Below are 14,618 nucleotides of genomic sequence, written 5' to 3' on the forward strand. Positions count from 1 at the left end.
ATGGACTTCCTAGTTCGATACATTTCATTGAGAATAATTTTTATTTTTGGAAGAAATTTAGCCGCATATCAGAGGGACATTTTTTGGGGGGACCCGCTGTATGTAGGAAATATTTTGAACATGCATTTTAGATGTTGACGTTGCTGGCTTTCCATAGTTGTGATTGATCAGATCAATCGCAACTCTTTGTAAGACGGGACCCAGATTTGATCATTTAAAAAGGAACAATTTTCCTGGTCTTGATTGTATTGGTTGATGTAAAGTTTGAGAACAGAGGAATGTGGTCTCGCCTACATAGCAGAGTGAGACTAAAATAATGCAGGTGCTGCTTTTTTTATGATGGCAGCGCTGTTAACATTGAAATCGTAACCAACATCAAGTTTTTAAAATATTACTATGAAAGTATCTAGCACATGACAACTTGGACAAGAGAGTAATCAAGTATCACTGATTTGTTTAAAAAGTAATCATAGTGAAGTTGTTTATGTATGACATCACAGAGGCCTATATCCATGTTATTACTAATCTCATTCCAATGGTCATAATATTATTTAATTGATCCATTACTATTTTTTCTAGTTTTATACAATTCAACGTATTTCATGGGTTTCAATCACCTTTAATCACCTCCGTGGAGCGTTGTGGTCCAGTGGATTAGTCTTCGGACTTTGAAACAGAGGATCGTGAGTTCGAATCCCAGCCATGGCATAATTTCCTTCAGCAAGAAACTGATCCACAATGTGCTGCACTCAACCCAGGTGAGGTAAATGGGTACCGGAAGGAAGTAATTCCTTAAGAAGTTGTGTGCGCTATGAACGCCTAGCTTGGCCGGGTAATATAGGAGCGCCTCGAGCACCTAACAAGGTGGATATGTGCGCAATATAAATATCCTATATTATTATTATTAATATCACATCCCTCAAGATTGAAGTCATGTTGTTGCTAACAAGTAAACATTCATAATTAAACTGCCACTAGCATCACAGCTGAAGGTAAAAGGCTTTGAAAACTCGGGTTTCAATTTTATATGAAGAGCTAATGCAATTGTATTTATTGCAACATTTTTTGTCATTTGTCAGTATGAGTACAAAATATACATTCATAGCCCTCTAATAAAACACATAGTGATACATTATTACCCAGCTCAATATTCCTCCTAGTAATAACTTTTACTGTATTAAAGCAAACATTCCCAAGTACAATTAACTTAACCTTGGTCAAATCCTTTCAGACCAAAAATAAATCTGTTCCAACTAAGGAAAATTTAACTAAGACAAGGTACGACTTGTAGAGGGTAGAGTTTTACTACTTTACCTGTATTTTTTGTGCTAAGCTACTACTGTACCTCCTAAAATATTGAATAGGCACTTTTCGCTCAACAAGGAAAATGGATTTCAATGACGCTAATTGATTTTTAAGAGACTTTTAGTATGACATTTGTATGACGTGAAAATTTTGACTTTCGCAACCTCAACAGGGACATTAGATCTGCAGTTCGTTGCTACTATGGTAACAGTGATGCCACATGATAGTCATTGTAGAGAGTGCCTCTGTATTATGGAAGCAACAGTCACCTCTAGATACATTCTCATATTATTGCACTCTCTGTACAGGGTACAATGTACCTACGCCCAAAAATAAGTTCTTGATTTTCCCATTAAAACAACATTTTCATCAAAATATAGGTGTATAATGGTTTCAGGATTTGGAAAAAAAAGAGTCCTATAATCACCACCATCTCGGTATACATGTAATTTCCTAATAATGAAAGAATAATTTGAGATCTAATCCCCCATTTTGGGGGAAGGTAAAATATAATGCCCATGGGGCATATGTCCTTCACCTACAGTGAGCGAGCAGGCTTGCCATTTTGTGTAGGAGGAACCAGCAAAAAAAAAAATCTGGATAGATTTCTTTGCTGTGCATATATCAATGCATGCGAAATGCTAATAGCTAGAGAGGTGAATATGATGCACAAATTTAATTGCCAGAGATCCACCAATAATCCATGTTAGATGCTATATAAATTCCATAGAGTGTAATGATATATACCTAAGCCTTCATTCACTTAGTTTTTTTTATGCCTCAATAATATATACTTGATCTGTTTGAAGAACCACTTTCTCATACATGCCATGATACACCACTACAGCTTCTCATGACATGTCTAGCCCAGTAGAGTGGCGGGCATACTATGCTGAGCAGTCGTACATGAAAGCACAGGATTTTCTCATGTCACAAATTGCAAAATGTTTATGGCATGCATGGTGTCACATGCAGGACATGTCGCTGTTAGTATGCATGTAGTATTAACAAGAATTTTGCACGCGAACCGCAGATCTGGGGCCTGTTTCATAAAGGACTTGCAACTGTTGTAACTTTGCCACTATGGCAACTACCATGGAAACCTTGATTCTGATTGGCTGCTGAGCCTTATCTGTTACCATGGTAGTTGCCATTATGGCAAAGTTACAACAGCTGCAAGTCCGTTATGAAACGGGCCCTAATGTTGCCGTTGTTATGGGTGCTAAAAACTCTGGAATATTTTAATAAGGTGGAAGAGTCTGAAAATAAACGCTATGACTAAATAACCATGACTTCTTAAAACAGTAATGACCAAATAAAAAAAATTGTAGAACTGGGATCTGTCTTACAAAGAGTTATGATTGATCCAATCAATCTCACTAAATGGAAATCCATCAATGTCATCATTCTTCCTCCAGGAAGCATGATGACAATTTGCACAATATCCTTGGTACCAAAAAAGAGAAGCACACTGAATTTTCAAAGATAAAAAACCCAATGTACTAGTATCAAAAAAAATATTTTGAAAAAAAAAATGCATTTTTGCATTTTAGATGTTGATGTTGCTGACTTTCCATACTTGTTGATTGGATCAAGAACAAATCTTTGATCTTGAGAGTGCCCAGATCTAACAAATCAGCTGGATCACTGAATAAAGGCTATTATGTGGCTTCTATGAGAGAAAAATATCACCAACTTAAAACAAGTTACCCTAAACTAATTGTCCAACAATAATTAAATCTTATTTCATGGACAATGAGATAAATATAGTGGAAGACACCTGTAGACATAGTTGATTTTAAATGCAGGTAATAGTTGGAAACACATGTGCAGAATGACAAGAGCAGGATAGAGGAATATGTAGTTGCCTGTCCATGATACCAATTAACATAATTATCACCAACATCACCATAATTACAATACTATGAAAAATATGTCCATAATTTGCATTTTATAACAAGGAATTTGTATAAATCTGTTCATCCATTCATTCAAGTATGTTAAAATATTCACTATGATGATAACAATAACAATAGTTACATTTATAAAGCGCTTCATACTGTGTGTTTCTAAGCACTTTACATTGTAATAATCATGGCCCGTTATAGGATCCATCAGTGTTCCTCACATAAAGTGCAACATCTCCACTGCACGGGGAGTATCCTGGCCACCTGGCAACCGTTAATCGGTGCACACATGCCAATCTAATCACATTGACGTTCACATCCTACTGGGTACTCATTTAACACATGGGTGGAGAGTGAAAAACCTGGGGCCAGTTGGGACTCGAACACTCAACTCTTGGTTCAAGAGTCAAGTAATACCTCGGTCACATTTGCTCTTCGGCGGCTGTAAGGCGAGGCGAAAATACCCATTTTAACATTAATTTGTACCAGCTACATATGGGTGGTTTGAATTAAGATTCATAAAGAGCTGTTTTTGACTCGCCGTATGGTCACCATAGAGCAAATGTGACCAATGGTAAGTATATGGTACGTACAATAATTATTGAGATTGATTTACATAAACATCTTAATATCATTTGGAAATGCATCTATGTGGAAACATTGCTTTTAGAAAAATGGTTAACATCTAAGCTCTTCTGGGATATGCTCCAATCAAAATGTGGCCTTTACATACCATTTCATCATTACAATAAGCAGGTAACCATTAAATAGATGAATACATAAATAAATTGTTATATATCTTCACTCAAATACAATAGCCCATTTGGAATCAGTGATACATAATTTAATGAACAATTTTGTTGTTGACGTTTATCAGGTAATTTACCTCGGCTCCAAAAATAAACTTTGAAAACTTTTGTGTCATTGATATTTAAAGACCAAGTGACACTTATCCCAACACTACCCTCAAGTCAGTGTTTGATGTTGTGTCTGGTGTATTAATCAAATGCATACACCAACACTAGTATTCAACACCGTACTTTAAATCTCCCAATGAGTTGCTATAAATTCCTGATTGGGTCATGCTTGGCCTGTCTTGTTCATATTTTCAGAATGTTGATGAACTGAATCAATGAAAGCCTTTACATGTTCTGGATCAAAGTCTGGATAGATGCCATGACCAAGGTTTGCTATGTAATTCTGAGTTCCAAACCGTTCCAACATCTGAGCAACATACAAACTTATCTCTTCTTTTGAACTGTAGAGGGCGCAAGGATCTAGATTACCCTGAAGTGGAAAGTTTGGTCCAGCTTGAGATCTAGAGAGGCAAGAAAGATTACAAGATTTGAAGAACTTAGTTGAAGAAAATAAGTAAAATTACAATAAGGAGTAACTATCAGACAACTACATGAAATAAAGTTTTTAAAAAAATCCTAGCTAGTATGCTAACCCTGAAAAGTCACCAAACTGTTTTAAAAATCATTGGACGTATAAACTCTGATTGTTGGGGCTTTTTTAATGTATATGTTTCCCAATGGTATAATGGTACTTCTACATGTACAAATTTGCTTAGAAGGGTTGATACTGACTTTGTGAAAGAGAAAAGGGTGTGGAGAGTATAATCAACTATGTTCAGTTCAAATTTATGCCTCCATCATTGAATATAATACACATATAACAATTATGGCATAGACCTTTGATCATTGAACTATTGACCCCTATATCATCATTCCATTGGTGAAGTAACAAGTAATGATGATATAAATGAGAATGAAACAAAAAAGTCAATAATCTGTGAAAGATGAAAATGCTGGCTTTTTAACTCTCCATGCATGCACCTGTAAACCCCCTGTGTGTTGCATTATTTTAGCAGTGATCCCCTCTACACTTGTACGCAGTATAATACACTCTGTTATGCAGAGTGCCATAACTTTTTATCTGATCATTTTGAAAGAAAATGTTGTGTAGCAAACTTGTAGAGTGTTTCCTGGGCTTTCTTATCCTATATAAATTTATTGGATAAATTATGGAAAAATGTATAGTAAATTACATTTTCTAAATGCTTTCTCCTAATATTTCCAACAAAATTTAGCCCCCCTTTACTTTGGTTCTTGTGTTAGTGGCATGATTTTTATTTATCCACTTGGATTGTTCATTAAGCTTTGTATTGATACCAAAATCATGATAATCTGATAAAAATAGCCCATATATAGTGGAAAATAAAACAGAGTAAATTTTTGCCTGGTCAAGGTACTGTACTCCATTGAAAGGGTCTCATTCACATTCGTGCCATGAGTCACAGACTCCTAACAATAAACCTGGCCATGGTATTGTTTGTGAGGAGGGTTTTATTGATTTTCTCCTCTCCTTTTTCAATGAACTTCCTGGCTGTGATCAGGATGTATTGATTTTTCAATAAAATAAACGTGATATAAGTACTAAATTTCAAGGAAAACTCAACGATTCTGTAATTTGTAAACTGCGATAATCCGTCAAACGCTAAACTAATGTCGCACGCGCAACGATCAATCGCTACACATGTACGGTATACACAAACGCCAGGCTATACATTGTAGCTAGGCACGCTCCGGGGCATGCAATTGTACGAAAAACAATGGGACAGGGGACGTCTATGGGAAATGTGTGGTTGTGCAAAAATGCGAATGAAACACGCCTACGGATGTGCAATAATGCAAACGTTACGCATGAAGAGTTAAATAATTGCAGACAGATGTCAAAGTAGGAATTAGTCAACTTCAAGATTTCATATATGGTGATATGTGATTGTGTTATAGTGATATGTAATAAACTAAAGTACCGTAACCTCTCTGATAATGCACAAAGTATTTCATTTTCAAATACTGACTAACTCTGAGCACAGTTCATATGGAATTGCACTAGCAAGCATAAATTAATTATAATATACAAGTAATGCCATACCTTGCTATTTGTGGCTGTACATCCCAATCTAAACTCATGACATCATAATCACATTGTGATAGTTCATTGATTGCATAGTTAGCTCCTTTGGCAAATACAATCTGAAAGTGAAAGAAGATAAAATGAGACTATTAAAGGTCAAGTCTGACAAATTTTCATTAGCTATTAGCATCTTGAAATAAACATGTGAACAAAATAATAAAACCAAAGATAGTTCATCCCCACTTGGAATAGTTATCATGGAATGTAGTTGATCCCTACATTCAAGCCAATTCTGTAATGTTACAAAATGCTTCTTATATAAAGGTTGTTAAGGCATGACTTGACACATTCATTTCTGTGAGCAGTCAATGGTGTATGAAACACACAAATTGGACAAGATACATGTTATCAGTATTTGGATTTAACAGAATACCTCCTTCTCATTGTCATGTGATCCTCATATTAAGGCCCCGTAATACAAAGGTTAGTGATTAATCGCTAATTTGAAAGAGCAAGTCTGATTGGTGCCTAGTCAGTCTATTAGGCAAATTACTCATGCGACGATTATCGTGATATGTTATTTTATTTCGCGATTAATCGCTAACCTTTGTGTTACAGGGCCCTGATATGATAAGATCACTATGATTATTCAACGATTAAGTACGCCATTTGAATTCTTATCATGGGAACCAGGTATAAGAGCATAAAGATGGGCAAGCTTTATAAAACTAATTAATGCATGAATGCTGGTACATTAAGGAGCCTAACTCTGCATTTGACTCCCTATTAGATATACCATGTTTGATCTTGCAGATCTCATTGTGGTATATTCATTGGCTCTTCTTGCACATGTTCATTATTTGATCTTGAAGACATGCAGTCAATTGTGTTGTGTGTATATTATCCAATGTGATCAAAAATGATTTACAAACCGGCTTCATTTCCTATTTTCAAACCATTTGCAAACTCACTAATAGCTGCATGATGCAAGGCTTAACCCTAACCAGACAGACTTTCTTTGTCTGTTCTCTAGCTAAGGGTTGATCTTAAGTGCCACAAAAATTGGCACAGCGGAAGTATGTGATGCAATCTACAATGCTGTATGGTCAATTTGTCTGAAATATTAAAGATGATATTTCATATTAATTAATTCTTGTAATTTAGGTATAAATCATAATAATATTTGCTCTAAATCTAATACACAAAATGTTTCTAGAGTGCTAATTTTTGGTGTGAATATTCTTTGTAGCATTCGTAACAATTGTTTTAAACTATGGTCTGAAAATCAATTTATGAATTTCTTCTGTTTGTTTAGTTTTATCACCAACAGATAAATGTTTTTCAAAGCTTTTTGCTGAGACCCTCTGCTTTGCAGGGAACCCTCCTTTATCAGAAGGGTATTGGTTAATTTCTTTACTAGGACAATATGAAAAATTTAGTTCATACATGTATCACAAAAATTGGATTATTGTAATATCTCTAAGGATTACCGATTCTCAAATAAGCAAATTGCAGAGAGTGTAAAACATATGTGCGTGTTTAATACAGTATGTCGTCTTCCCAAATTCTCTCCAGTCACCCTATTATTGAGAGAATTACACTGGTTACCTGTCCGGCAAAGAATCACATTTAAGATCCTAATGATTGCCTTTAAAGTTCTTAATGGTCTGGCCCCAAGTTAAATTTCAGATCTCTTGAAATTAAAATCCCAATCACATGACCATCACCTTCATACCTCACAAGATTCACTCACACTGATGACATTTCAAAAACTTAACTATGGTTAAGATTTCAACGTTGACGGGTTCGCTGCAGCCGTCGGAGAAAGCACCCAGTTTTTCATAAAGTTACTCAGCACTTACCCTTAGCTTTATGAAATGCCCCCCCCCCTAAGAACCCCCTACTCTCTTACCATAGGGACAGGATCTACTGACTTGGCTCTGAGTTTGTCTTTAACTTCCTTGGCAATCTGTTGAAGGTATGGAAGACAAAACTTACAAAACATGTCATATCCCAGGGCACCAGCATGAGAGTCAAATACCTGCAGAAGCTGCCAAATAATGGGGAAAAAATAAACAAATTATATTTGTGAAAGACAAACATAAAGATTTGAAATGGTCATATGAAACACATCGTCATAGATCAGGTTATGCTACTTTCAGGAATTAAATCACTGAAATTTGAACATCTTTTTAATGCCATCACTGCATATAAAATGAGAAAAAAATCCAATGAGTGAAAATAACAACTCATGATTATACATGCATGTACTGAATCAGTAGCAAACTGTGGCAACATATGTACACTATAATACTGGCATATATTGATTTGATTTACAGTTGAGGCCAGAAGTTTACATACACCCAGGATATTCAAAGAAAAGTTGACACCTGCCAAACATCAGTTACTGTATCCTATGAAATATGTGCTATCATGACGAATTTGATACCAAACAAATGAGTACTGGTATGTCATGTCCCTTCATCACATTGCTTTGTCATCAGGAGCTGAAAATATTTAGGTGTCAAATTTTCCCCCAAAATATCTTCATATTTTAGACAAATTAAAAATGAAAAAAACTTGACAAAAACATTTCATATTTATGCTAGTTACTTCTCAACAAAAACATTTTCGAATACCGGTACCCTTTTTGTGTTCAGTGGTGACATATCATGATAGAAAATGTAATATAAATCATAGATTTGATACTTGTATATTTCTATGAAACAATGTTTGAAAATATAACAACAAACAATAGAATACATTTGGTATGAATATACATTTGATACCAAATTCATCATGGTAGTATTTATATTTTTGAAGATAAAGTAAATTTTAAAATGTTTGGCAAGCGAACAAATTTCACTAAATTCCAAGGGTGTATGTAAACTTTTGGCCTCAACTGTACTTGATTCGTCAGACCTATAAACCTGATCAATACCACAAATTGTTTAGGGTCAATGTTTTAATCAACACATTCTACAATGGCATTATACCGGTAATACCCACTGAAATACTCCTTGGAAATAAGTGCATCTCCTCAAGGATCTAGGGCAATGGCATAAGCTTACTTACATGTAGACCCAAGAAGATTGCAACATAGAAATATTAAAATCTTCAACTATAACTAGAAGCAACAATATAGACTGGTCACATCTCATGAGATAGCATTGGAGCTGCTAAAAAAAGGGACTATTCTTCAGGATTCAAGCTGTTGTCCTTCCTAGTTGTATAATTCTTTGTTCATCTTAAGTTCAGAAGCTAGTTCTAGGCATAACATCTCCATTGAAAGGAAGCATTCAGATACAAATTATTTTTGTTTGAGAGTATACTGCTTCAACATAGTCATAAACTGAAGTTTGGAGTGTGTGAATGAAGGTTAATAGTTTTGAAGGCTGTTGAGTAGAAAACACTTGGTTCCTGTTCAATAATTGATCTGACATATTATAAAACATGTTTCAAAAACATAAATGCTACAGTTGTGAAAATCTACAAATGATCGTGAACACACTGAAATAAGGTGACAAACTAAATATTCATATGCATTTCTCATAAAGCAATTGCTCAGAAATTAACAAAATAAGCATGATATTTATAAAGCCATGTGTCTGGTCTTTTTCAACCAATAATGATACTGTGTGTGACAATAAATAGTTTACATGAAATTGGTTTGAAATATTTTCATGATGGTTGATTGTGTGAAATGAGAAGTCTACCCCTGTCTGCCAAGACTACATCTCATCTATCCATTCCAAGCCATTGTATCTCATTCAAATTATGGTCCTTATAAGGATAGAACACTCCCATCTATCACTTTATGGCCTTTTAAATCCCTCTCAATTCTTTAACCCTAACTTGCCCTGGCTATTTTGCGACCTTTAGTCCTAAGATCTCAGCCACGAATCGCACAATTGTGACAAAATGAGTGACATAATCTATTGGTTATGAACTTTGCAATTGAATAGTTGCTTTGTTTATGTTCGGCATCTCTATAAAGTATGGTGAACTTTGCAAGTAGTGTAGCTCAGTCAGTTTTGGTTTGATTTCTGTTAATTAGGGATGTGTGCCTTCTAGTTTCAGATCTGTAGCTCGTCCAGCCTACAATTTGAAGAAACAATATCTGTTTTACACAATAAAATAGACTTCAACTAGAATGAACTTGTTCCCATTTTTATTTAATTTCTTCACCATAATATACTCCTAGAAATAGCAAACATCCTAATGATGAAAATAATGACATCGACAACAAACAACAAAAATAATAATAAAAAATAGAAATAATGATAATAACAATAATAAATAATTATAATAATGGAATAAGAATAATGATAATAATAATAATAATTACTATAAAAATAATAATGAAAATAATGAAGATAAAGAAATATTAACAATAACATTAGGAACATACCTGAGCTCCAGCTAGGACCTGACCTACAAGATAGTCCACGATGGTTGTAGTAAGAATCTGTAAGAGTTTATGGCTATCCTCTGGTTGGGTATATAACCATTTCTTTGCCTTAGAGAATGTATTTGACCCCCCACCTTCTATACAGTAAGCCATTAGTGTCCACTAAACAAAGAAAAAAAAACAGAAGTGTTATTTAATGACTATAGGCGCTGCTTTTTTGACAGCGGCGTCGTCAATAAGGACATTTTAAACAAGGTTATGTTTTTGAAAGAACAAAAGAAAGGAATAAAAAAAAGAGTGAGGGAAATAAAATGGTTTACTTAGACTTTGAAGGAAAGAAAGATAAAGAAAATAAAGAAAGAATTCAGGAAAGGATGAATGGTGAAAGAAATGGAAAAGAAAGTAGGAAGGAAAGTAAAAAAAGAGAGAAAAGGAAATGGAAGAAGTAGGGAATGCAATAAAAACAAAGGAAAGAAGGAGAGAATACAGGAATGGAAATGGAATGGTGAAACAAATGAATAAAATAAAGAATGAAGGCAAGAAAGAAAGTAGGACAGACAGAAAGAAAAGAACAAAGGAAAGAAGAAAGCAAAGGAAAAGAAAGGAGATGGAGAGAGGAGGAAAGGATTGAAGAAAAGAACAAAAGAAGAAAAGCAAGAAAAAGATGGAAGGAAAGAAAGAAACAAATGAAAACAGAGAAATTTAGGGTCAATGAACATAGTAACTTATTATCATACAAATTTGTGGGGGTTTTTTCCAAATACCATAACTATTCAATAGTTGTTTTTCAAAGTCAGCACTGCTGCTATATTGAATCACGTAATGCTTATAATTAAGTGCATTTATTGTCATATTGTTTGACTTTGCCTAACATACCATTTGTCAAAGTCTTTATGGTTGGCTACAGCCGTCGCTACATGAGAAGGATTTCAAATTCTTTCCATCCACTCCAAGGCTAACAATCTTCCCCTTCTCCTCCTTGTTTCACATTGTCAAACCACACTTTCTCTATGCCTTCTCTAGAGTGGATAAAGGTGTTCAATTACTGGTGTTATTATCCTATCACAGAGGGTGACTTACTGGTGCTCCTGAAAATCCTATAAGAGGGACCTTCCCTTCCAGTTGTTTACGAGTCAGTGTAATTGCCTCAAAAACATAGTTAAGAGCCTCATTAACATTGACTCCTGCATTGAGACGAGAGAGATCATTGGGTGAGGTCAAGGGCTCCGGGAATGAAGGACCCTGTTAAAAGAAGAAGAAATTGGTTAAGGGATGCCAGTTTGAATGAATCATATTACCCCTACAAATCATAACCTTATAATACATACTATAAATCTGTTAATTTATTTCACATAATTCTGATTTAAAATAATAAATGTCTGTTTGATGCACATATACAATAATAAAAACACAAACCCACACTTTACTTTGCATACAAATATAAATATGTTACCTTAGGGATATATATACTGTCAACAGTTCACCCACAATATTTTTGTGTATTTTATTATTATCATTATTAAGTATTTCTTTGGTTTTTTACTATTTGATTTTTGTTTTTGCAATGGAAATTCTCGGCAACTTTATTCTGACCAGAAACAATTTAGAATTAGTTGAGTTTTACCATTAAAAGTAGAAATGATATAGATTTATGAATTTTGTCTAAAAAAAATTTTATGTTGACAAAAAGTCTTTAGTTTTCACAATTTTGTATCCGACATACACTTACAAAATTTTGCATGATTTTGTAAGTTCCAAGTAAAATAAATACATTTTATAGACAAGCTAAAAATATTCATACATTTATGATATTTGGTTGAAAACAAAATTTGCTTTGACTTTGTACACAAAATCGCATTTTTGAGCAATTTTGTTCAGACATGCACTTACATAATGTTGCGTAATTTCGGAACTGCGTACCCGGGTGACGCAAAACTGGTCTCAAAAGTTGCGCAAGACTTGAAAATAAAAAGTCAGCGAGTGGCACAGTAAATAAATTTGTGCGGCGAAAATATTGCGCAAAGCGTTGAGGAGGGGCCTCCGAGGCCCCCCCCCCCCGGCCTGGATAGGATTAACCCTATCTAGGCCGGGGTATTTTTGGAGTTCATATGGGGGCCACCCAGGCCCCCCTTGAGATCTCGGCCATCAACTGCGTAATCGCGCCGAAAATGGGACATAATCTACAAAATTGTATAATTATTTATTTCATGCGAATCGCTAGTAAGTGATTATGCTAATTTATGCGTAATTTGTATGTGAAATCATACTTTTTCCACTAACTCCCTAAATAAAGCTCCAAATGTGGTAATTTTTGGTAAAGAAACTCTTTGTGAATAGCAAGTGTACATAAAAAAAATTGCGATATCAAATCTTTTTCGAATGTATTATGTTGTTTTTTGCAATTTCTTATGTATTTCTTTGTTTTTTTTACCTTTTCTTTTTCATTGTTTTTTCAATGAAATTTGTTGGGGACTTTTCTGAGATCATAAAAAGCATAAAATAAATTCATTTAGACCAGCAAAACTAAAAATAATCCTACATTTATGAATTTTGGTTGAAAACATAATTTGCTTGACTTTGTACACAAAACCACGTTTTTGAGCAATTTTTGGTCTGACATGCACTTACATAATGTTGCGTAATTTCGGAACCACGTACCAGGGTGACGCAAAATTGGTCTAAAAAATTGTGCAAGACTTCAAAAAATTTCACGTGGCGAAAATATCACGCGATTCGTTGAGGGGGGCCTCCGAGGCCCCCTCCCCCGGCCTAAATAGGATTAAGTGTCAAAGCTCAATTGGATTGATTAATGCAAAGTAGCATACTTTTGAATGACTTAGTGCTACGATTGCAAGCAATATTCTCTTTTTCCTGCTTCTCTGTCATTTTCAAAGAGCACATTGGGACACAATTGTGCACATCCACTAGGCTTGAATTGACCAATGAGTTGATTGGTCATATACATACACAACCAGGATTAAAGTGAGAATGTAAGTTACACTTATCTTTATAAAACATCCCCCCCCCCCTCGAAATCTCACTGAACCCAATCACATACTCTAATAGATATTATAATGAATTTTACCTTGCCAGGGATCATCTCAACAGTTAAACCAAGAGCTTGAGGGATCACCAGAATATCACTGAAGATGATAGCAGCATCAAGCTCAAAGCGACGTATTGGCTACCAGTATACAATCATCAAACAAAATACAGTTGTCAGATACAAAGTTCCAGATTGGATTATAAATGAATCAGGGAAAAATACAGGAAGACAAAGAATTCTCTCAAGAATAAAAACTTTTCTCATTTAACGATGACTACTTTCTCATCATGAATATGAAAATGCTTAGACTGACAGAGTTAATTACTACAAATAACACCTGCCCTTTATTATCTATCAAACAATGTATTATTTTCAAGAAAGTGTTGCAGCTGCACATAGTCAAAAGTAAACCAAATCAAATATAAGCAATTGAATAGAACTAGTTCATACTTCTCATGCTAATTCTGTCTGACTCTGTTGGAAATTACTAAGCCGATTGCTTACTAGTCCCTATATCTGCTATAGCCAGGGTAATTATGCTGCATTTATTGTAGAGTGCTTAGACAAATCTGATCAAGTAAGTGCTAAGCGCTACATATGTCAAAGCAAGTATGTTTATCCTTATCTAGTGGTAGTAGTAGTATTCGTAGTAGTATTCGTAGTAGCAGTAGTATTAGTAGTAGCAGTAGTAGTAGCAGTAGTAGCAGCAGCAGCAGCAGTAGTAGTAGTAGAAGTAGCAGTTGTTGTTGTTGTTACCAGATTAAAGAAATGACAAAAAACAAGGATGATTGCCTACTTGTAATGTGACTTCACATGCCAAGGAAGGAGTCTGACAGACTTTGAAGAAGTTATGTTCAGCCCTCATCTCACGAAATTCTAAACAGAGAGAGAACAACATTAAAAATTAATTTTCTTTACTATGTTTTGGAGTAGGACATGCACTATTATATTTGGACGATAAAAAAAGCTATGCATGTCAAAATAAAATAACAAATCCTATCATTTCAAAATAAATATAGTCTTGTCT

General features: G+C 34.7%; 1 protein-coding gene across 3 annotated transcripts in view; it reads right to left on the minus strand.

Annotated features, from left to right (window-relative positions):
- Positions 1-1,026: 1,026 nt before the first annotated feature.
- LOC121423439 (uroporphyrinogen decarboxylase-like) overlaps positions 1,027-14,618 on the minus strand; it is a 42,772-nt gene continuing 29,180 nt past the window's right edge. For all 3 annotated transcript variants that reach the window (XM_041618778.1, XM_041618777.1, XM_041618779.1), the window contains 7 exons: positions 14,388-14,467; positions 13,631-13,729; positions 11,626-11,787; positions 10,546-10,707; positions 8,047-8,184; positions 6,153-6,253; positions 1,027-4,530 (listed from right to left, as the gene is read on the minus strand). In XM_041618778.1, coding sequence (XP_041474712.1) covers positions 4,293-4,530; positions 6,153-6,253; positions 8,047-8,184; positions 10,546-10,707; positions 11,626-11,787; positions 13,631-13,729; positions 14,388-14,467 — 980 coding nt within the window. In that variant the 3' untranslated portion in view covers positions 1,027-4,292. The remainder of the gene's footprint in view (positions 4,531-6,152; positions 6,254-8,046; positions 8,185-10,545; positions 10,708-11,625; positions 11,788-13,630; positions 13,730-14,387; positions 14,468-14,618) is intronic.

The sequence above is a fragment of the Lytechinus variegatus genome, chromosome 11 (genome assembly GCF_018143015.1).
Source record: "Lytechinus variegatus isolate NC3 chromosome 11, Lvar_3.0, whole genome shotgun sequence".
NCBI lineage: Eukaryota > Metazoa > Echinodermata > Echinoidea > Temnopleuroida > Toxopneustidae > Lytechinus > Lytechinus variegatus.